The sequence below is a fragment of the Anarhichas minor genome, unplaced genomic scaffold (genome assembly GCF_050575085.1).
Source record: "Anarhichas minor isolate MPS153535 unplaced genomic scaffold, ASM5057508v1 ptg000006l, whole genome shotgun sequence".
Lineage (NCBI taxonomy): Eukaryota > Metazoa > Chordata > Actinopteri > Perciformes > Anarhichadidae > Anarhichas > Anarhichas minor.
Window position 1 is genome coordinate 1,794,072 of NW_027466452.1, and position 24,618 is coordinate 1,818,689.

A 24,618-nucleotide genomic window follows, 5' to 3' on the forward strand; every position below is an offset into this window, starting at 1 on the left:
AAGGAGAGCTGTCATCCAATCAGATTCAGCCCGGTGTTTCCTTCGCCGGCCGGTGTTTCCTTCGCCGCGTTTGTTTTTTTGCAGTCACTGCTGTCTATCGTGTCGTTTTTATGAATAATATGACTCGCGCTCTAGCGTTGCTGGATTGATTTGTCATGCTTGACATTTTATGTGACTGGTTCTCGTCATTGTGTTAATTATTGATTCTGACTTGTCCGTTAATGACGAAGCATCCCGTCATCGCGGGGTTATTTCGTTTTTTTGTTATTGTTCCGGGTTCAAAAGGTCACACAGCCCGTTGTCTGTTACGTGAGCGCAGTCCACCGAAAACATTATATTTCCCACAATTTAAGCTTCTGCATTTTCCAAATGCACTAGTATTATTCAAACATATTGTTCGGTTCGTAAGCCTCGTACCGAACGGTTTAATACGAATACGTGTATTATTACACCAATAGAAACAAATAACCGTAGCTCAGTAGGACAGCACAGAAGGCCCAGGTATAAAATGCACGGCCCGTGAAAGGTAGGGTGCACCTGGACCAGCCCAAATTTGCAATACAAAGTAAAGAGTGGAAATATACAGGGATAGGCTTCCTCTAGCTTATATGTTTTATTGTTTTGTTACTTGTGCAAATACGTCAAAATAATACAAAACAGCTAGCTATTACTTTGAAATGAAACCCATATATTCAAGACATTTTAAGCATAATTTTATACACATTTACTCTGAATTTGGTATTGAAGTTATTCTCCACTATAATTTGAAACAACGGTCTGTAGGTCTGAGCAATGCTTGGCTGCATAACGTGATTTTGTTCACATAAACCAACCTGTGGACACAGAGGAGATGGATTCAGGGTGGAGATGTGAAACAGATGTCATGTCGCCCTCTGGTGGCTGGACAAAAAACAACAACACAAGACAGATTCCTTGAGTCGAGGAATCTGTCAAGAAATGCTTCAGTTAATGTCTTCAAAATACAAACCATACAGATGAAGAGATAACAATATATGAGTGAGATATAGAACGGAAGTAAATATTTTATAGAAAAGGCTCAAATCCCAAGAAACGTGAAACATCACTACTGGAAACGTTCTTACGAACAAACAAACTATGGATGAAAGTAGCACACAGGAAACTAAATCAGCTGTGAAAGAACTAAAAGAATAGGCAAACATTTTGAAATGATTGCTTGTATTTAGTTCATATTTGCACTAATAGTTACCTAATATCTCTAATGCACCTCAAAGAAATATGAATATCAGAATATGTATTTATTATAAAACTAGAGGCTTTTAGAAACAAAATTGTCATCAGCAGAACTTTTACACCTTTTTAAAAAAGAAAGTTACTTCTACTGAAGGTAATATCTGATGGTATGTTGGCAGGGTTCAGACCATACTGATTCAGGAACTGTACAAAAATAGTGCAGTAAAATGATGAGAAAAATGCATTTTTTTCATGTTAAGAATGCAGAAATAAACAGCTTTTTAAAATCTCTTTTATACTTACAGATGTATCAAAAATAAAAGTTAAATTCCGTTAAACAATATGAGGCTGAAGATTTCTAAATGTATCTCCTCTTACAATGTTTAAACTCAAAGCTCCACTGATGGATACTGTCAGCAGACAAGAGGAAGGCAACTATGAGACTAACTTTTATGGTAAGATAACAGACTTTGGTATATCTAAATAACATTTTGGGTGATTGGTTTCCTTAGATTAATAACGACAGACATATTATATACATATACAGCTGTGCTTTACTCGACTAGCTACTCTTTTGGCAGCCTACTCTCCTATTCTAAGGTGGCTACTCGTCACATCATCCAATGTTAACCTTATTGTGTTGTTTTTTAACTTCCCTCAAACTAAACGGTGTAATGACATGTTTTCATATCAAAAATGAAGATGACAACAATCAACATTGTGAAAAATATTTATTCGCTCTAATGTACAATAAAAAAAAAGATAGTTCAATTGTTATTTGTAAAACTCCAGTCTTTTTAAAGCCTTACCTCAAAGTGCCAGTGTGTAGCATTTATGGGGGAATCTATTGGCAACAAGAATGTTTTCTTTTGTGTATAATCACCTGAAAATAAAAATCATTGTGTTTTCGTTACTTTTGAACGAGCTACATCGGCTCTAAAGCGGGCCTATGTAGTTCTGCACGCGGTAGAAGTTTCAGTTTGTTCCAATCTGCTACATCACCACTCGATGCCGCCGTATCCCACATACTGGACATTTAATCTGAAGAATACATAAAACTAAGAAACACCTGGGTTTAAGAAGTACTTCACCCACAAAATGTAATGAAATATAATCAAAGTCTACTTCATAAACACATGCATCTTGGCTAAAACCTTACTATTTAAAACACTTCGGCATAAACGCTCTCACGCTTGTGCAGGCCTGCTACTGTGGGACTCGGATTATTCCAAAATTGTGTTTTCATCGAGACTTTCCTCCCTTTTTCGGATTCTCCATTCACCGTAGACGCATGCGAGAAAAAGAAAGTTTTCTTCAAGAATTCAAGGAAGACGAGGTGACACATTGTTAAATGAATGAACATTTTGGGAGTGAAGTCTTCCTTTAACTCAACCATGCAGGGTGGTCACAGAATAACAGTCTGAAAGATTTCACACTCGTATTATGACAAAAGTGTAATTACAAAAAGTACAAAAACTAAAGGAGGAAGAAATCCTCGTTGGTCCACGTGTCGTATGGTTACTCGCTGTCGGGCTTTATCAAGCTGCCAAAGTAAGCGGTCACTGTCTTCAGCTTGTTGTTGAGGATGTTCTGCTCCACCTCCACCTTCCCTCCTGGACCAGCCAGAGAGGCGATCTGTGGAGAGATCATGGAGATAATGTACCATCACACGGGGGTCGCTCCAGTCGCTCAAAGCTGCTGCTTAATGCAGTTAAACCCGACCATATATTATACATATAATAGAAATATAATATAATATTTATCGGAAACTGTTAAAGAAACACCTGTACAATTTGTAAGGGAGAAAGAAATCTTGGACAAAACAAAAAGCCTTTCAAACAGCTGCTTCTAGTAAACCACGCCCATTTCTGATAATTCAATTTAGAATAATTATTTTTGGAACATGCTTTTCAGATTTTTTATCAATTGCAATTTTCTTTTTTTTTTTTACAATAATGACTTCGATATTCGATACAGAATCATTTTTGGAGGTACAATATATGTCACTGGTAGATCCAGATGCACCATTCCGAATTTGGAGACCTCTATCAATAAGTGCTGCTGTAGCTGGTTTTCTTTGAACAAGAAAAGTGCACTCAGATCTCCACGGCAATGTTTGATTGAATGAATACAAATCACAATTGACTCCTGTCTAAACAGCAAGCAGATCAGATGTGGTTTTTTTAGACAACATGTGCGTAAACGTGAGGTTGATGCCCATTAAAAAGGCGCTGAATAAATATATTTATCTACATTTTGCGACCTAAGCTGAGCCGAGTGTGCTGCTGTCCGACTCGGTCCAGAGACCGGTTTGTAATCCCACAGACTCTCCCTTCACTTTTGCCGGGCAGCTGGGTATTGAGGAGTATTTTTGCAGTGTTTATTCATCTTTATTCATGGGAAACTGTAACCTGTAGATTTACTGCCACTTGGCAACTTCACTGGCAACCGATCCCTCTGCTCGCCAGCACCTGTCTGCCCTGAGCTCAACCGTACACATTCGCTACTCTCACACACCAAGCACTAAGCACTGCTCCATTGAGCATCATATATCATATGGATCAATGTTGATGGATAGAAAGATCAAGTGTAGCACTGGACCGACGTTCACGGCTAACCTAGGTGTGCAAATCTGACTGAAGTAGTTGTTGATCACTTGCGGCCCCCAACGACCAATTAAGAGCAGCGAGGAGTCAACAGACAATGACGGTACTAAACAGTCTATAAAAAAGGTTTTTCAAAAATTGTGGATCACTGCAACCACAAGAGGCTCTTGAGCATATGGTCATAAATTAGCACAAAAGATATCAGAATGGGAGATTAGCTGTGGACACACACACACACGCACACGCACACGCACACACACACACACACACCTCCCAGGCTCTCGCCCGGGTGAGATCCTTATGTTGTTATGCAGTATCTAACAGCCTATTCAACACTCATGCATCCAGACTGGACATACAGACCTGATCCATGTCAGCATTGCGAGGCAGAAAGTACACTATGTTGTCTGAAATCAGTTTGGCCAGGCGGAAAATCTCAAATGTGTCTACCGTTAAGGATGAAAACCATTATCTGATATAAACACAATCCGCTTTTTCAAACATTTCCAATTGTAGCTGCATTTCAGATTGAGAAGATAAAGGTGTTATTTATTGTGTATAGAGCTGGCATTTTGTACGGAGGGCAGCGCTACATCATCAGTCAATGTAATGACAATCTGTCCATTACAATGACATATGACATGTGTAAACTTTGCCCAGTTGATGTTACAAGACTAAATGTCAGAGGAGTATCCTCCCGAGACCATGAATATCTACTGCAAATTTCAACTCTCTAACATCAAAGGATATCCTTCAGGCTGCATCATGGTCTTGATGTCAAACACCTCAGCGGTCAGGTAGTTTGGCCCTCCCCATGGTGGTGACAGGAAGACCACATCGCCATGGAGACGAGGGGCCAGCTGAAGGAAGTCCCCTTGCAGGAAGTCGATCCGGTCGGCGACGTTGTAAACCGTAGCGTTGTGCCGGGCCAAGTCCAACCGCACCGGGTCGATATCAATGGCCAGGACTGAGAAAAGGAACACAGCAGTAGACTTTTTAGGTAAAAACCTTTTTCCCACCAGTGTGACAGATAGCATTCTGAGACGCCAAGCGGATAATCGACCCGCAGGTTCAGACCCTGATCACAGGGTTGAAAGAGAAACATTAAAACCTGGCGGCAGATCAGAGGCTTAAACGTTAATCTTGACATTAATATGGAGTTCCTCAAGGGAGCATTCTGGGCCCTGTTCTATTTCTTTATACAAGCTTCTTTGGGCAGTGGCGGGCCGTGCATTTTATACCTGGGCCTTCACTGCTGTCCTGCAGCTGAAATACCACCTTATAACCACATTATCGCGCCACAGCTATTATTCATTTTTAAGTCTGTAACTATGTACATCTTCGTATTAAACTGTTCGGTATGAGTCGTTTGAATAATGCTAGAGCATTTAGAAAATGCAAAAGCCTAAATTCAGGAAAATATAATGTTCTCAGCTGGTCTGGCTGTGGGATCCACTGTCATTCCTTAATGACAAGCCGCGACCCAAAGAGATTATCATAGGATTTTACTTTCACAACTTGAACGTTGAACGTACTGCTCTGCAATGTCTTTCCTCGTCTCAGCCCACTGTGTCATGGTGTGTGGTACATCTGATCTCACTCAGTCAGAATGCCCATATTTGATTGGCTGAGCTGCATCACGTGATGTGATTCACTACCCGACAGCCTCTGCTGTTAAGTTTCAGAGCTGCACATGGACACTGAGCGGCATGTAATGCTGACGTCATTATAGGACGGCTCGCAGGCTCTGGCACGTCAAAGAATACGCCCAACATGTCAAACTAAAGATCTGATTGGTTGAACACTATGACAATCAACAATATCGTCCCCATTCACTTAACTGCACTGGATGCACTTGAGACTCTGCAGGCCTCGGGCCTCTCTTCTTACCTAGAGACACAGAGGTGAAATCTGATTGGATAAAAACTCTACTTAAAACAAGCTGCACTGGAAGCAGAGCAACTGAGGAAGACAGTAGCTGTGCAATGAGAAAATACGATAATGGGTAAAATATTTTTTATAAATGATAATACATGTAGTGTATTTAAGAAAAATTATAAAATTATAAAATAGCTATAACTTTGTGATTCTGTTTAGGCCAGCAGAGAAGGCCTTGCAGGTCCTGACGGCCCACCACCGTCTTTGGGATACATTATTACTCATCATAACTTCAAATACCACTGGTATGCAGATGACACACAACTTTTTATATGCTCATACCTGAGTGAGTTAAAAAAAAAAAAAGTTTTTAACCTTTATTTAACTTGCCAAGTCATTAAGAAGAAATTCTTATTTACAATTTGTAGTTTTTCTGCGAGGGCCGCGGGACCGCATAGGTTATCAATTGAAGACACCAGAGATATTACTGTTATCCATGAGACGCTCAGTTACAATGTAGCTTCCCACCACCTGGTGGCGGTAATGCGTCAGTCAGTTGTTTAACAAGCTCCAATAAGCAGAAGAAGACACTCAGCTAGCCGCTAGCCTGTAGCGGAAGTTATGGATAAGTTTTTAAAAAGAAAAAATGAAGACCACAGTGGTGCCATACCCCCCCCCCCAAAAAAAGTCTAAATGTGTGCGCAAGTACAATCCTGACTTTCTTAAGTACGGCTTTGTGAACGGAGGCAACGAGGCAGAGCCGAGGGCTCAGTGTGCTAATGCTATCAAACGAAGCAGTGAAGCCTTCAAAAATAAAGCGACACCTGGCGACGAAACATCCAACGCTCGTGGGAAAGCCTGTTGGGCTTCTTGTTGTGTATGCAGGTTTACATACACATGATAAATAAATGTCTTTGTGAAGACACATTACAGACCCGACAATGTGCTAGCGGATGTTACCATGGCGCTAGTGGCATCAGAAAACGCTAGTACTTATAGTACAAACCTTATCTTCCTCTTCTATAAGCCGTCAACCAACGTATAACCTTGCGTAACTGAGCTACCCGCATACTCGATCGTGCGCTCGGCCGCAGCCATTACGCACAGCAAGTCCGCTACTCACACACCACGTCTTCGACCATATATACAGTGGGGGAAAAAAGTATTTAGTCAGCCACCAATTGTGCAAGTTCTCCCACTTAAAAAGATGAGAGAGGCCTGTAATTTTCATCATAGGTATACCTCAACTATGAGAGACAAAATGAGAAAAAAAATCCAGAAAATCACATTGTCTGATTTTTAAAGAATTTATTTGTAAATTATGGTGGAAAATAAGTATTTGGTCAATAACAAAAGTTCATCTCAATACTTTGTTATATACCCTTTGTTGGCAATGACAGAGGTCAAACGTTTTCTGTAAGTCTTCACAAGCTTTTCACACACTGTTGCTGGTATTTTGGCCCATTCCTCCATGCAGATCTCCTCTAGAGCAGTGATGTTTTGGGGCTGTCGCTGGGCAACACGGACTTTCAACTCCCTCCACAGATTTTCTATGGGGTTGAGATCTGGAGACTGGCTAGGCCACTCCAGGACCTTGAAATGCTTCTTACGAAGCCACTCCTTCGTTGCCCGGGCGGTGTGTTTGGGATCATTGTCATGCTGAAAGACCCAGCCACGTTTCATCTTCAATGCCCTTGCTGATGGAAGGAGGTTTCCACTCAAAATCTCACGATACATGGCCCCATTCATTCTTTCCTTTACACGGATCAGTTGTCCTGGTCCCCTTGCAGAAAAACAGCCCCAAAGCATGATGTTTCCACCCCCATGCTTCACAGTAGGTATGGTGTTCTTTGGATGCAACTCGGCATTCTTTCTCCTCCAAACACGACGAGTTGAGTTTTTACCAAAAAGTTCTATTTTGGTTTCATCTGACCATATGACATTCTCCCAATCCTCTTCTGGATCATCCAAATGCTCTCTAGCAAACTTCAGACGGGCCTGGACATGTACTGGCTTAAGCAGGGGGACACGTCTGGCACTGCAGGATTTGAGTCCCTGGCGGCGTAGTGTGTTACTGATGGTAGCCTTTGTTACTTTGGTCCCAGCTCTCTGCAGGTAATTCACTAGGTCCCCCTGTGTGGTTCTGGGATTTTTGTTCACCGTTCTTGTGATCATTTTGACCCCACGGGGTGAGATCTTGCGTGGAGCCCCAGATCGAGGGAGACTATCAGTGGTCTTGTATGTCTTCCATTTTCTAATAATTGCTCCCACAGTTGATTTCTTCACACCAAGCTGCTTACCTATTGCAGATTCAGTCTTCCCAGCCTGGTGCAGGTCTACAATTTTGTTTCTGGTGTCCTTTGACAGCTCTTTGGTCTTGGCCATAGTGGAGTTTGGAGTGTGACTGTTTGAGGTTGTGGACAGGTGTCTTTTATACTGATAACGGGTTCAAATACGTGCCATTAATACAGGTAACGAGTGGAGGACAGAGGAGCCTCTTAAAGAAGAAGTTACAGGTCTGTGAGAGCCAGAAATCTTGCTTGTTTGTAGGTGACCAAATACTTATTTTACCGAGGAATTTACCAATTAATTCATTAAAAATCCTACAATGTGATTTCCTGGATTCTTTCCCCCCATTCTGTCTCTCATAGTTGAAGTGTACCTATGATGAAAATTACAGGCATCTCTCATCTTTTTAAGTGGGAGAACTTGCACAATTGGTGGCTGACTAAATACTTTTTTTCCCCACTGTACATAGTTTTTGCAATTTGCAAAGGCTAAAAATAAAAGGAAAATACTATAATATCAAAATATAAAGGGAGAAACACCTTTAGTGTGTCAGAATATCATTTGGTCACCATGTGTCCATTTGGGTCTTCAAATATCCTTTTAGAGCTCCGCCTGGATCTCTTCATGGAAGAAACACTGTAGAATGGTCATACTTTGTCCAATCTTCTTCAAATTTGAGGCAGTTGTTCACTGATAGTGTAGTTACAGCCCTATACTGTCCTTTACCTGTACAGATACAGCCACAGGCAGTTATTTATACTGAAAGATACTTTTGTATTTTATGCGGACAAAAATCTTCAATTTTTACTGACTCCAAAGGCCCACTGCTCTGTTTCTGTATGACCTACAGGTTTTCTGACACTTTTGATGCATATAGTCAGAGTGGTTCAGAAGCTACAGCCATTTTAATTTGGGTATGTCATTTTAGGCGGGTTTGCTCCAAAATAGGGGTGGAGTTGAACAGGTAACAAATAGTTATTGAATACAAATCAAACCAAGAGTGAGATCAATTAGTTAAACTAATAGTGTTAATATTTGAATGGGACCCGGGACACTTTGTACTTGAAAAGTTGGGCCCCGAGGTCAAAAAGGTTAAGAACCCCTGTCTTAAAGAATTGTATTTTTCGGTGATTGGCTGGAGATTACTTCTGTTCTGGAAACTGCTCAGAACCCCCTTATTGTCCATATACCTAGGAAAGCCACGCATCCTCTGAATGCCCTCGATCTCTTGTTTGTGGCTGTAAAGTTTCACGAGGCTGTATTTTCACTCGAGGTCACATCAGGTAATTCTACACAGTGACATCAAGTTAAATGGCTACTATGGGGACTAACATCACACATGAAGACAATTGGGCTCATTGGATCTAAAGGAGTCTCAGCTTTCCAATCCTAAACACAATGTTTTTTTTCCCCAAACTGCAATGGGTTCAACCCATAAAACCCATTTTCATTCACATTTCTTGAGCTGAGAGCTCAAGGGACCACTGGGAATATGGCCATGCCTGTTTTTTCCTCATTCAATTTTTTCAGAGCATTACTTAGCCCTCTTCCCACCTTCAGCCCACAACAGCCTCTGAAACACAGATTAATAAAAGGTGACAAAAACATTTGCTTTCACCTTGGACCATTTCCATCGCAAATTAATCTAAAAATGCTGATACGTGCTTATTACAAGTCACTTACATTATCGTAATGATTTGTTTTTACTGGATTACCCGATAAATCTATAAAAGAATTACGGTTTGCAGAAGCCAGGATATAAGCCAACACAAAACCAGAGCGAGCAGCCCAACTGACAAATACACCGTCACATACAGTTGTGTGAAAAAGTGTTTGCCCCCTTCCTGATTTCTTATTTTTTTGCATGTTTGTCACACTTAAATGTTTCAGATCATCAAACAAATTTAAATATTAGACAAAGATAACACAAGTAAACACAAAATGCAGTTTTTAAATGAAGGTTTTTATTATTAAGGGGAAAACAAAAATCCAAACCTACATGGCCCTGTGTGAAAAAGTGATTGACCCCCCCTGTTAAAACATAAATTAACTGTGGTTTATTACATCTTTGGAAAGCTGAGTTCAATTTCTCTAGCCACACCCAGGCCTGATTACTGCCACACCTGTTCTCAATCAAGAAATCACTTAAATAGGACCTGCCTGACAAAGTGAGGTAGACCAAAAGATCCTCAAAAGCTAGACATCATGCTATGATCCAAAGAAATTCAGGAACAAATGAGAAACAAAGTAATTGAGATCTATCAGTCTGGAAAAGGTTACAAAGCCATTTCTAAAGCTTTGGGACTCCAGCGAACCACAGTGAGAGCCATTATCCACAAATGGCGAAAACATGGAACAGTGGTGAACCTTCCCAGGAGTGGCCGGCCGACCAAAATTACCCCAAGAGCGCAGCGACGACTCATCCAAGAGGTCACAAAAGACCCCAGAACAACATCCAAAGAACTGCAGGCCTCACTTGCCTCAATTAAGGTCAGTGTTCATGACTCCACCATAAGAAAGAGACTGGGCAAAAATGGCCTGCATGGCAGAGTTCCAAGACGAAAACCACTGCTGAGCAAAAAGAACATAAATGCTCGTCTCAGTTTTGCCAGAAAACATCTTGATGATCCCCAAGACTTTTGGGAAAATACTCTGTGGACTGACGAGACAAAAGTTGAACTTTTTGGAAGGTGTATGTCCCATTACATCTGGCGTAAAAGTAACACGGCATTTCACAAAAGGAACATCATACCAACAGTAAAATATGGTGGTGGTAGTGTGATGGTCTGGGGCTGTTTTGCTGCTTCAGGACCTGGAAGACTTGCTGTGGTAAATGGAACCATGAATTCTGCTGTCTACCAAAAAATCCTGAAGGAGAATGTCCGGCCATCTGTTCGTGACCTCAAGCTGAAGCGCACTTGGGTTCTGCAGCAGGACAATGATCCAAAACACACCAGCAAGTCCACCTCTGAATGGCTTAAGAAAAACAAAATGAAGACTTTGGAGTGGCCTAGTCAAAGTCCCGACCTGAATCCGATTGAGATGCTGTGGCATGACCTTAAAAAGGCGATTCATGCTCGAAAACCCTCCAATGTGGCTGAATTACAACAATTCTGCAAAGATGAGTGGGCCAAAATTCCTCTACAGCGCTGTAAAAGACTCATTGCCAGTTATCGCAAACGCTTGATTGCAGTTGTTGCTGCTAAGGGTGGCCCAACCAGTTATTAGGTTTAGGGGGCAATCACTTTTTCAAACAGGGCCATGTAGGTTTGGATTTTTTTCCCCCCTTAATAATAAAAACCTTCATTTAAAAACTGCATTTTGTGTTTACTTGTGTTATCTTTGTCTAATATTTAAATTTGTTTGATGATCTGAAACATTTAAGTGTGACAAACATGCAAAAAATTAAGAAATCGGGAAGGGGGCAAACACTTTTTCACACAACTGTATATCTGATTAAAATGAAATCAGCCGATAATATTGTCTAATGTATCAGCGTCAGTCAACCACAGCCGCTGATGAAAGAAAAGTGTCACCATCGATATAAGGCACTGAAAGAAGTGAATGGAGGTGGAAGAACATAGACAAACATTGGGCTTACCTCTCTTTCCAGTGAGGGCGAACTGGATGGCGTTTCCTCCCACACCGCAGAAGGCGTCTACGACCAGCTGGGAGTCGGGGAAGCTGTGCTCCACCCTGAGGGCGATATGCTCGGCGATCCTCTCCGGTGTCACAGAGAACCAGCCCTCTGAAACACGCAGCGTGCGTCAGTACAGCTGATTATGCAAATGAGGCTAGCCCAAGATTCATCATACGATCTCTTCTACCAAGACCGCATGTGTGCGTCAGTACAGAATCCAGTTGGCCGAATAACATGATGACGTCGTCTTTTAAATACACACAAGTGCCCAATAGCAAACACTCGATTTCAGTAACAAGAGTAAATGGATCAATACTAGTTACTTTCTCCCATAAATGACTTGTTACTTGAGTGCAGACTGACCTCGGTCCAGCCGGATCCCTTCATCGTAGCGGGAGAAGAGTCTGTAGCGTTGGGCCCAGTATTTAGCCAGCTCGGGTTCTGCTGCCATCTCTGCTGGGACCGGCTGCCTCCTCCCTCGCTTGCCCTTCTTCTTCTTCTTCGGTTTCTTTCCATTCTTCCCACTCAACTCTATGCACACATACATACACATTATTCATTACAAAGCTACTCCACTCTTCTCCAGGATTGTCATCAGAATCATCTGGCAGATGTTATGCTTACCACTGCTGCCTTCAAGTGCGTCAGACATGAGAAAGTGAGGAGTTTCTAGACATGTTAACTGTCTGCCGGGCTGCTCCTCCTCATCCTCCTCCTCCTCTCTCTCACTGTCCACAGTGGCAGAGCTGAAGTTTCTCCCTGCATCTAAACTGGACAGAGAATAACAACCATCTCCTTCCATGGCCTCTCTACTTCCTTCCTCAGCACCTTTCGTCTTCCTCTCCTCTTTCTCTCTCGGTACTTCTTCCAGAACGGGAGGCTTGTCCTCAGATTCCTGTGGGCTCCCTCCTCCCATCTCACTCATCCGTGTCTCTCTCTGGTTCTGTTCAAGGAAGTTTTTGACCTGTGAAACAAACAGTCTTCATTGAATGGGTCTTCTATGTTACATTCAAACTAATAAATAAAAAAACATTCTGTTACTTTCTGTTTCTGACTGTCATAGATAATCCATAAGGGTGGTTTGGGTGTGGGACAACACAAAGAGGCTTGTTCTAAACAACAATGGTGGCTCTCCTAAAGAGAGAGAGTTAGCGTAGCTGTTGCATTAGCATCTGTTTTGTCAGAACTGCAGAGAGTTTCTTCATTGAAAGAAGAGCGAAGAACGGCACTGAAGGCTTTTCTCCTTGGAAAAGATGTTTCCACTCTACTCCTAACTGATTGACGGATGGTTCATCCAATAACCTGCCTGGTGATTTGTGAACGTTTCCAACAACGGCTTCTCAAATGCAGTGGTGGGCCGTCAGGGCCTGCAAGGCCTTCTCTGCTGGCCTAAACAGAATCACAAAGTTATAGCTATTTTATAATTGAATCATTTTTCTTAAATACACTACATGTATTATCATTTAGAAAAATACTTTCCCCATTATCTTATGTTCTCATTGCACAGCTACTGTCTTCCTCAGTTGCTCTGCTTCCAGTGCAGCTTGTTTTAAGTAGAGCTTTTATTCAATCAGATTTAACCTCTGTGTCTCTAGGTAAGAACAGAGACCCAGGCCTGCAGACTCACACGTGCATCCATGTGCAGTTTAAGTGAATGGGGATGATATTGTTGATTGTCATGGTGTTCAACCAATCAGATCTTTAGTTTGACATGTTGGGCGTATTCTTTGACGTGTCAGAGCCTGCTAGCTGGCCTACAAGTACGTCATCATTACGTGCAGCTCAGTTTTCAGGTGCAGCGCTGCAGTGAGGTGCAGCGTGCGCTGTGATTGGTCAGTGGGCGAGCACGTGACTATTGGAAAACGAAACTTAAGGTAGCCATCAGAGGCTTAGTCGGAGTAGTAAAAGTTCAAATTGAAAGATATGGAAGAAATTATGACATTTTTTGCATTTTGCTTGGTGTAGATTATTTATTGTTTTATCTAGCTTTGTTTTTTAACACTCAATGGCTGAAGAAGGAGAAACGGCTTTGTGAGTTGGGATTTAACCGTGGGATTAAACTCTTTGTCAACAAAGAAAGGAGGATGGAGTTTGTCTTCAAGTGATCAGCATTTTGGTAAGTTTGTTTTTTTACATCTAATATCTGAATGGCCCTTGAGTGTGTAGCAGAATGCGTGTTCCGCTGTTGTTTTCCCGTTAAGCTAGTTTAGCGTAGCCTCCCAGAACATACGTGTGGTAACTCAGCTGTTTTTGTTTTTGTTTTTTTTTATGTTCCGGGTTCAGAGGTCATAATGAGGTTATTAGGAGGTGGCTCAGCTGCAGGACACCAGTGGAGACCCAGGTATAAAATGCACGGCCCGCCACTGCTCAAATGGTTCTGTGTATTAAACCGTCGGGGTTGTCTAGTTCAGTGATTCTTAACCATGGGGCCGCGGCCCACGATTGGGCCGCGAGCGCCACCTAGAGGGCCGCAAAAAACTTTCAGTTTTGCACCTGTGGGCCGCGAGGGCCGCATAGGTTATCAATTGAAGACACCAGAGATATTACTGTTATCCATGAGACGCTCAGTTACAATATAGCTTCTCACCACCTGGTGGCGGTAATGCGTCAGTCAGTTGTTTAACAAGCTCCAATAAGCAGAAGAAGACACTCAGCTAGCCGCTAGCCTGTAGCGGAAGTTATGGATAAGTTTTTAGAAAGAAAAAATGAAGACCACAGTGGTGCCATACCCCCCTCCAAAAAAAGTCTAAATGTGTGCGCAAGTACAATCCTGACTTTCTTAAGTACGGCTTTGTGAACGGAGGCAACGAGGCAGAGCTGAGGGCTCAGTGTGTGGAATGTGGGCTAATGCTATCAAACGAAGCAGTGAAGCCTTCAAAAATAAAGCGACACCTGGCGACGAAACATCCAACGCTCGTGGGAAAGCCTGTTGGGCTTCTTGTTGTGTATGCAGGTTTACATACACATGATAAATAAATGTCTTTGTGATCATCACATTGTATCATCTCATTTATTTGACAAGGGTTTTGCCTGTTCAACTCCGCGAGGCGTCCTCGATCCCCTCCCCTTCCGTTCCTACGGCTTTCTTGCGCAAACACGTCACAAAACATGGCCGTGTTTGGTATCCCAGCATGCCCAAAATCCTCATCTTTGCAAAGAAATCATCGATTTTCTTTCATTTCTTATGGATTTTTCACAAAAGGAGCCCAAACACACACTGTCCAAAGTCGCCATAACCGCTGCAAGTCGGATCTTGCAGCATTTCGACGGAAAAAGACACATTACAGACCCGACAATGTGCTAGCGGATGTTACCATGGCGCTAGTGGCATCAGAAAACGCTAGTACTTATAGTACAAACCTTATCTTCCTCTTCTATAAGCCGTCAACCAACGTATAACCTTGCGTAACTGAGCTACCCGCATACTCGATCGTGCGCTCGGCCGCAGCCATTACGCACAGCAAGTCCGCTACTCACACACCACGTCTTCGACCATATATACTTAGTTTTTGCAATTTGCAAAGGCTAAAAATAAAAGGAAAATACTATAATATCAAAATATAAAGGGAGAAACACCTTTAGTGTGTCAGAATATCATTTGGTCACCATGTGTCCATTTGGGTCTTCAAATATCCTTTTAGAGCTCCGCCTGGATCTCTTCATGGAAGAAACACTGTAGAATGGTCATACTTTGTCCAATCTTCTTCAAATTTGAGGCAGTTGTTCACTGATAGTGTAGTTACAGCCCTATACTGTCCTTTACCTGTACAGATACAGCCACAGGCAGTTATTTATAGTGAAAGATACTTTTGTATTTTATGCGGACAAAAATCTTCAATTTTTACTGACTCCAAAGGCCCACTGCTCTGTTTCTATATGACCTACAGGTATTCTGACACTTTTGATGCATATAGTCAGAGTGGTTCAGAAGCTACAGCCATTTTAATTTGGGTATGTCATTTTAGGCGGGTTTGCTCCAAAATAGGGGTGGAGTTGAACAGGTAACAATATAGTTATTGAATACAAATCAAACCAAGAGTGAGATCAATTAGTTAAACTAATAGTGTTAATATTTGAATGGGCCCCGGGACACTTTGTACTGGAAAAGTTGGGCCCCGAGGTCAAAAAGGTTAAGAACCCCTGGTCTAGTTAGACAATTCAGTCGTTCCGTCAGAAATCAATCACTTTGTGACCTTTTTAACAATTGTTTTCCTACCTGTTAATCTACATGAGTGAGTGTTAGAACGTGGTTGGATTGACCAGAAGGACCGACCATTCAGGAGACGTCCTGAAGACACGCATATCTTCTTCAACAAGAAACATATCAGTGTGGGTCTCTGTTCTTCGGAAAGCTAACAAGCAAGGTTATCCACAATTTTCAATACCTTTGGTCCAAAATGCATATTAAGGGATGTTTTGTCCCTACATCTTAATGTGCAAAGATGTGTCAACTTTTTGTTTTCGTGCTTGAATATGTTAAAGATTAGACACTGCTTTACATCTCCTGAAGTTTTCATGTGCTAAAATAAAAAACCCGATGCTATACCTCCAAGGGACTTATTTGTACATCTCCATATGCTACATATACCTACCAAATTCCATAGATTGAGGTGAAACACACTGTGGGGTTAATAAATAGGGGGCGCTAGCGAGCCATTACACCACGCCCATTCACAAGACCCATATAGAGCCATTAGTATTAAAATGACTCTTTTATAATCAGTTAAAAGTTCCTTTTAGTAACTTTAATTTGGTAAACTAATCAAGAGGATTTTCATGTTGCAGATCGATGGTTCTTCTAAACAAAGAAACGCTGACAGATGAGTCAGCACCAAACAGAAGCCCATTCCAAGCAATCAAGTCAGGACCTCCTTCCAAAGGGACACTCCTTGCTCTGTGCCGGTCTTATAGACATTGTAAACCCTTTCTACTCTTTACAGGAGGTACCTTGGAGAGGGGGGTGCTGGTCTGTGGCCGTGTGTCATCTCCACACGTCTCTGGGAACCTGGTGTGTTTGCGGATGCTGCGGACGGCTCTCTTAGCCCACCGCTGCTTCTGACACGTCTGACCAGCATTGCCTCGGAAGCTCAACACACTGTGGAACCTGAGACACAAACAGAAACATCGAGACAGACATTCACCGTGTGACAACCGCTCCACTATGTCGACACACCATGACACTTCACTTACATACGAGACTCTCTGTTAGACCGCTTAGTATAAAAATAATAATTAAAAGGGCAGGGTGTAGGAATTAGTGGTATCTAGTGGTGAGGTTGCAGATTGCAATCAACTGAATAACCCTCTGCTCACTCCTCTCTTTCCAAGCGTGGAGAGAACTACGGTGGCCTTCATGTAACGTAAAACCTGAAAGTCTCTCTAGAGTCAGTGTTTGGTTTGTCCGTTCTGGGCTACTGTAGAAACATAGCGGTGCAAAATGGTTGACTCCATGAGGAGGACAGACTCTTTATGGAGATATAAAGGGATCATTCTAAGCTAACGAAAACACAATTCTTGGTTTCAGGTGATTATACACTAATGAAAACATAGTTATGAATATTATATTCCATTTCTGCCAATAGTTCCCTCAAAATGTTACACACTGGTCATTAAAGTATCCCAACCGCACTGATAATGTCCTTCTCAACCGGTTAACAAGATATCTTCAAATATTGTATATAAATACTGATTTAAGGGCAAACTCACATTTTTCACTTGCCAATATTATAAATTATTGTAAATACTACAGCGTTTCTAATTTCAAAACAAACCAAATGTGTATGCAGATTCAAACACATTGTCTTTGTTAGAATGAACAACCTTTATAAATGTTTTAGTTGCCTTTGGTTCAAGATCACATGACTGTCAAAATGATACTGGAAAATAAATGCCCACTAAATATGAAAAGCTGCTCCTGTGGAACTACTATCATGTATTAAATTACTTATATTGACCCTGTAATGATCAGATGATAGTAATATGTGGTCAGGGCCATGGACTTTGCTGCAGTCTGGTGCTTGGAAACAGGGACCGCCATAATCAACACCAAATAAAGTTCCTCGTAGTAGCTTTAACATGAAACTAATATTTAATAACGTATTTCATTTGTTCCTAACTTTGCTTTAACACATGTACAAGTGAACTAGTTTTTTCTTATTATTGTCTATATGTAGTGAGAAAAAGATGTAAAAAATAGAGCGACTATGTTCCCGCTGCTAATCAGGAAATAATAGTGGTGTAACGGATCCGTGATACGTTCGGATCACCCCTCCCGGTTCGGCACACTTGTGAACCGCGGATAAATTGAGTATGTGTTATTCATTTTTTTACAGTTTAATCATCATAGTGTGTAATAAAGTTTTACTGCTGCTGTTCAAGTAACAAGTCCCTGAATATCAATGCAGAGTGTCAGTGAACAGATATAAAGCAGCAGTGTGTTCACGTGAATGGAGCAGGTTAGAAGTGTAACAGACTCTCATGTTTATCGTTTTGTATTGGAGATGATATGTCCCTTCAGGGTTGCCATAGAGGTAAAGCAACTCCCGCCTCTGGTCGAAGGGGGGGGGGGAACAAAAATAAAGAGAGAAGCCGTGGGCTGAACGAGATGTCTGGTCTCCCGACTCCGCTTATAACCGTCTTATAAGTGCCCCTCATACACGAACCCAGGACACTCGGTCACAGAAGCATTTAACGGTGAAAGTCATGGTGAGCGGAGGAACTTCAGAAGCCCCCGGCATCATTTAAGTCGCAAGTTTGGGAGCATTTTGTCTTCCGTGTAACTTATAATGACGTGGTGGACAAAACCGTTACGGTATGTAGGTTTTTTAAAGAGAAAGACATACGACAACGACAGTACATCGGGCATGTCCACACATATGAAGCGCCACCATCCTGGTCTGTCAGCGACGGGGGACACTCCGGTGTGGGAAATCTGGTTAAAGTGCTTGAGCCACCATACGAAATCCCCTCACACACCACTTCAGTATGAAGATCCTTCCTCTATGAAGAGCAAAAGACTGACGCTCACTTCATCAAGGAGGAGCTGCAGACACGCCCCCTCTGTCAGAGTCACACAGACAGGAGCTGTAGACACGCCCCCTCTGGGAGAGTCACACAGACACACCTGGTGCAGGTGCTGACAGAAGCAGTAGAGTGGAAGCTAGACACGCCCAATAGTAATATCCCAGTCACCACAGAAAGGTCTACCCTCTCCCCAGACAATGGAGATATTCTCATCTTTTTAAAAACAATGTAAAGTTGTAGACCATTTCACAGTAATGTAAACATTATTGCAGTGTATTTGAATGACTTAACCTGACAGGAAGTAAACAGACCCTAGTTGTTGCCGAGCAGTTCAGTTGAAACAGTGGAAGCTAGCTCACTGGCTGTTTCTTTCTTTCAACATTGATCAAAGGACGAGGGTATCAACATACCTCATGTTGCACTTAAACTTAACAGAATTGAGTATTCTTGAATGTTTTATTTTTATTTATTTATTTCATTCTGTTTCAAATTGGACATCTTCAATATTGGTGTTTTTATGTAAGACTATAGCCCAAAGTTCTTTTCTTTAAGTGTTCTTGAAGTTCTTTAATTAATAAATGGAAAGCAAAGTTATATTCGTCTCCTCCCCTTTTCTTTGCTGATCCGAAAAATTATCCGAACCGAACCGTGAGGTTTGTGATCCGTTGCACCCCTTGGAAATAAAGATACAAATGGTGTGCGGTAGTACAGTAAGTAAATTGAGTAAAGTATAGTCACATAGTATCTGTTAACACATCTTAATGAGCTGCAGACAAATTGTCAACATGCTGTACAAGACCAAAAAAAAGTCAGTAAAACAACTGTAAACAGCATCAAAAACAGTCTGCTGGAAAAGCTCTCTGGCTATGACAGACTTCCAGCGCTCGTTAAAGCACAGCAGAGCTTTTTGACCAACCAAGGTGCAAACAGACCATCCCCCCCCCCCCCCCCACACACACACACACACAGGACTTACAGAGGCTCCGGGTTGTGTTTGAGTCCCAGTTTACTCCAAGCTTCCTCAGGGGTCAGATGTGGGTTCTCCTCCACGTCCAGCTCATGACTGCAAACACAAAATACTGCTTCACAATGTACTTATAATTATTATTTTCACATCTACATCTCGTTTTTGATCCTAATTTAGTTGTATTTCTTTTTGGAAAAACATTTGCTTCTTTTGAGACTTCAAACTTAATTTCTACATCAGAAAAGATCTCATGGAAATACACATTCAATACACACAAAGTAGAAACTCGCCTGCGTTTGACTTTGGCACGTCCTCCTCCAGGGGGTTTGTCATCATCGTCATCATTTTCTCTACTTGGCATCTTGTCCTGTGAGCCACACCGTCTGTCAGGGCTGCCAGATGCCTGCTGGGAATCTGAGTCCAAACATACAAGATATTTAGCAATGCAACTCCCACCAAATACACATTCAACCTCACTACAACCCTAATATGTCTAATTGCATGTTTATGGGGAAATGCTCGGTCTATATGAGTAAGATTAGACATTTTCAGTAGTGATTTGGCACAATCAAAAATAATAAAAATTATAGCTATTTTATAATTTAATAATTTTTCTTAAATACACTACATGTATTATAATTTATAAAAATATTTTCCCCATTATCTTATGTTCTCATTGCACAGCTACTGTCTTCCTCAGTTGCTCTGCTTCCAGTGGAGCTTGTTTTAAGGAGAGCTGTCATCCAATCAGATTTCACCTCTATGCTGTCTCTAAGTAAAAAAATCTGCCCGAGGCCTTCAGACTTATAAGTGAATGTCTTTGCAGTTTAAGTTAACGGGGACGATATTGTTGATTGTCATAGTCTTCAACCAATCAGATCTTTAGTTTGACATGTTGGGTGTATTCTTTGACATGTCAGAGCTTCTAGCTGGCCTACAAGTACGTCAGCATTAACGTTCTGGCCTAAAATCAATTGAGATTCTGTGACATGAACCGAAGAGAGCCATTCGATGTTTCTGAAATGTCAATAAACAGGTGTGAAATTCCTCTACATATGAAGGAAACGTCTGGCTGTGGTCACTGCTGTAAAATACATTTACTAAAACCAAGGGTTCACTTTCCTTTTCTCCCCTGACTTTGAATGTTTGGAGCAAATAATTCAATAAATATACCAAAACGTGCAATTGTTTTTTGTGTGACATTTTCCAGGACATGTAGCTTGTCCATTAATGTGACTGTGAAGAATTTCAGATCGTATATCATGACTAAATTGTGTAGAAATGCAGGGGAATCCACTGACTTATTTCCTGGCCATGGAAACACGTGTACACCCGGTTCTCACCTGTATGTTCAGCGGTGTTCTGCTGTGAGGAGGCTGCAGGTCTCTTGCGATCGCTCCCCCCATCAGAGGGATGATCAGAGCCACAGAGCTCTCTCTCGGCCGCGCTCACACGCCGTCCGTCCGTCTCTGAGTCACTCACAGATCTCCCACCTGCTTCCAATGTGCACTTCTGTCCAAGCAGATCATTCAAATCCTTGACGTCGTCACAAAGAGCCTTCACTCCTTCTTCGTCTCTCTGGTGGCTCTTAGCCTCTGTCTGTCCATCCCTTCGGATATCTGGGTGTGTCTCTTTGTCTCCGCCCACCCGACCCCCTGCTGCTGCTTCTTCTCCACCAGTGTTCCCATTACAGACGGACTGGTCAGCGGTCCAGCCCTGTGCCGACCAGTATGAGTACTGCTCCCAGTAGGTGTAGTAGGTCTCTGCGGCGTGTTTGTCCCAGATAGCCTTTGTGTCCGGGTCGTCCCATAAAGCAGTCACTGTTCCTGGATCAGTCTCTGGATGTTTCTCCAGCCAGCTGCTCCACAGCAGAGCTTCTCCCTGCTGAGCTGCAGGACACAGAGGAAACCAAGATAAATCAGCTTCATATTTACAGTGTGACAACTACATACAATGTCTGAAACACACCTAGAAATTTGATATAGACCGATGAGGGAAAACGTCACATTTGATTGAGTTTCATAGTACAAGTGTGAATATGTGTCCTTGTCATGTTCATGTCCTTTTTACCCCAGTAGGTCTCCCAGCCAGCAGCTTGTCTCCCTCCTGCTCCTTCCTCCAGTGGATCACACACTTCCTTCACATCAACTAGGTGGAAAATCACAAGGCACCGTCAAATAACATCACAACACTGCACACATGATAATAATATGTACAAATAAATACAATTAAATTCATGAATTAGGACAACACAAAACAGAAAAAGGCCATGACAATGTGAGGAGGGAAGATCTAGAGCAGATCTACATTGGAGTACTAGGATCACTCAATCAATGAATACTCGACTGAGATTGTATCAGTGTAAATGTATCGAACCAGTTAAACCAAAGGGAGACATATCGTGCTTGTTTTCAGGTTCATTTGGGGTTTACCACGTAGTAGTTGCACCAACCAGTCATCCAAAATAACCTCACTTTTTATCCTACTAATCATAATTAGCATATTAAACCAAATTTGAAGAAATCCCCTCCAGGCATTCCTGAGATATTGCTTTCACAAGAATGGACCGGACAGACGGACGGACAACCTGAAAACATATCTGCCTCTGTCGCGGCTATCGGCGGTGCAGAGGCATAAAAACACAGTATTGTTCTCATAGCTGTGACATCACAAAGTCCTGGCGGCTCGTTTACAGGCACAGTTTGTGCATTTGTCTGTGGATTGAGTGGTTTGATACTTCACAGTATTTATAAAGCACATAGACCTGTTTTATGATGAGAAACAAAAAATCTCACTTTCTACAATATGGGACCTTTAAATCAATACAACAGCAATATCCCAGATTTAAGCACAAAAAGCACTGAGGTGAAGGGGACACTATTGTACTGTTTGTCAATGCAGTTAAATGAAATGAAAGATCATCTCTGAAGACATTCCAATCGACCCTGGCTTTTTTATTTTTCGGGCTGTACCCAGACGACCGCAGGTATAACAGAGGAGAACAAATAATGAAAGATACTGTATGAGCCTCCTGCACACCGAAAGACCAAGTGTCACACTTTGGGTTGGGAAATTGATAATAACTTTTCCTTTTCAAAAAGTGGTATACTGTACATACAGAGAGGGAAGGTTTGAAAAGGTCAGTGGACCATTTCCTGCTTTACAGATGTATGGGTGATGAAGAGGAATGAGTACTCACACTTTAGTCAATCTGAGATCAATCTTGTGACAATAATGAAGTACCTTTCATGTTATGCTTAGTATTTATGTACAGTATGTATAAAAGAGGGCTTCTCGTCTGAAAAGCGGCGCGGGTCCTCTTCACGGAGTGAGCCATGTTGTGTGTTGATGTTTCTACAGTAGCCCAGGACGGACAAACAAAACTAGAGAGGGCCTCTCACGGTTTGTTTTTTTACGTTACCAGAGAGGCCACCGTAGTTCTCTGGCACTAAAAGGTGGTAAAACCGTGGTACCGCCAGCCTCCGTCTGACTTCTGTTCCTCCCATAGTAGTGTTATTATGGTATGGACGGCCTCGCCATCATAACACTGCTATCTGCAACCACACAGCTGGATGCCACCAAATCCTACACGCTGTCCCTTAAAAGTCAGGCGCTACTGATTTGTCCTGCCTGAGACGCTGCAGCAGGAGGTACCAAAGCTGCGTAGGCCCAAACGTGTTTCATAAGCTTCAAACTGATCACCGATCAGTGCATAACCTCATAGCCGGAACCCGGTCAAGCTGCTTGCTTTACTATGTATTCACTTTTGAATGAATTGGAACTGTGGATGGCTTCTGTCGCATACGTATTTGTAACTACAATAAGTTAATTGTCTTACCTTTGTTGTCAACCTGTAGATCTTCTTCCTCCTCTCCAGCTGATTCTGACCGGTATGTATCAGGCTTCCTGTTCAACTTCCTCCCCTGTCACATGACCAAAGACAGGCTTGTTCAGTGGCAGGAAGTGCTCCAGACCTTTGAGTTTACCTTCACCTCTAGGAGGCGACTGAAACAGCACAACAGACCACACAGACACGGTGCTGACGGGAACCACTTACCCCTCTCCTCTGGCCACAGGAGCTGACAAAAGCCACCGGCAGACCCATGCTGGCCATCAGCTGAGCCTCTTCATTCAACACCTCCTTCTCCTCCTCTTCATCATCTTCCGCCTCCTCCTCTTCATCATCATCTGCTTCTGTGAGTGGAGGGGCAACTGGTTTCAAATGGACTCTCCATTGTCTCCATCTTCTTCTGAAGGCCCAGTGTATTGTGAAAGATGTTGACAGTGGCGTTATATGTATAGCATACCTTGGACTCTAGTGTCTGCCAGATCAAATGGAAGCAGTCTGTTATCAGAGCGATACAGCTCCCGATCCCTGCAGTCAGAGAACACAGAGAAGAAGAAAAGCTGATGAAGATCTCCTCAGCTTCATCCATCTTCACTCTACGGTGTGTGTCATCATCACACACTCATGACAATAACTGCTGGAGGACACAATCACATGTGAGAGACTTACTGCACGAAGGCTTTGGAGCAGCGACAGTGAATTCTCTCCTCCTCCGTCTCAGATGAGAGTCTCCTGCTGAAAAAGATCTCCGCCACCACCGTCACCCTGCTCCTCTCCAGCATCATGACGATCGGCTCACGGACAGCAGCACGCGCGCGCACGCACACACACACACACACACACACACACACACACACACGTCCACACACCGGCTTCACCCGGAGTTCACGTCTATGTCGAGACCAGCGTGGGTTCACTTCAACATCACACTCACGTTCAGGAAACAGTTCCGTAGGACCAGGGACCATGAACTGATACTTCCGGCCATGTCTTTTCAGAACAAAAGTGTGGCAGTGGAGCATGCAGGGGTCAAACTGATTTTAACTTCTTGGATTGTGTTTACTACAGTAGTGCTGGACCCGTAAACTTATCGTTATATTATTATTTTTTAGAAATAGAAAATATGACATTATTAACGGTACTTTTTAGTTTTTTA

The 24,618-nt window shown here is 42.4% G+C and overlaps 1 protein-coding gene across 4 annotated transcripts; it reads right to left on the reverse strand.

The window, feature by feature from the left end:
- Positions 1-1,926: 1,926 nt before the first annotated feature.
- Positions 1,927-24,416, reverse strand: tgs1 (trimethylguanosine synthase 1). 4 transcript variants are annotated; one of them, XM_076078946.1, is made up of 15 exons: positions 24,132-24,416; positions 23,923-23,990; positions 23,673-23,809; positions 23,454-23,538; positions 21,686-21,763; positions 20,959-21,504; positions 19,906-20,029; positions 19,625-19,711; positions 16,573-16,729; positions 12,250-12,589; positions 11,989-12,156; positions 11,587-11,733; positions 4,567-4,785; positions 4,182-4,258; positions 1,927-2,847 (listed from the first exon to the last, which is right to left on the reverse strand). In XM_076078946.1, exons 1-15 carry the CDS (start codon positions 24,245-24,247, stop codon positions 2,731-2,733), a joined length of 2,466 nt encoding a protein of 821 aa, XP_075935061.1. In that variant the 5' UTR covers positions 24,248-24,416; the 3' UTR covers positions 1,927-2,730. The 4 variants fall into 4 exon arrangements, 3 of the variants coding, with proteins under 3 accessions (XP_075935061.1, XP_075935064.1, XP_075935071.1); XM_076078949.1 differs by lacking the exon at positions 4,182-4,258 and having other exon boundaries at positions 4,604-4,785; XM_076078956.1 differs by lacking the exons at positions 1,927-2,847; positions 4,182-4,258 and adding an exon at positions 5,660-5,708 and having other exon boundaries at positions 4,623-4,785.
- Between the last annotated feature and the right edge of the window lie 202 nt (positions 24,417-24,618).

Coding starts and splice junctions, on each gene's coding strand:
- tgs1 (XM_076078946.1), bottom strand. CDS start 24,247: ATGATGCTGGAGAGGAGCAGGGTGACGGTGGTGGCGGAGATCTTTTTC. Junction 12,590..16,572: donor CCAGCACCCCCCTCTCCAAG/GTACCTCCTGTA, acceptor TTTGTTTCACAG/GTCAAAAACTTCCTTGAACA. Junction 12,157..12,249: donor CGCACTTGAAGGCAGCAGTG/GTAAGCATAACA, acceptor ATGTGTGCATAG/AGTTGAGTGGGAAGAATGGA.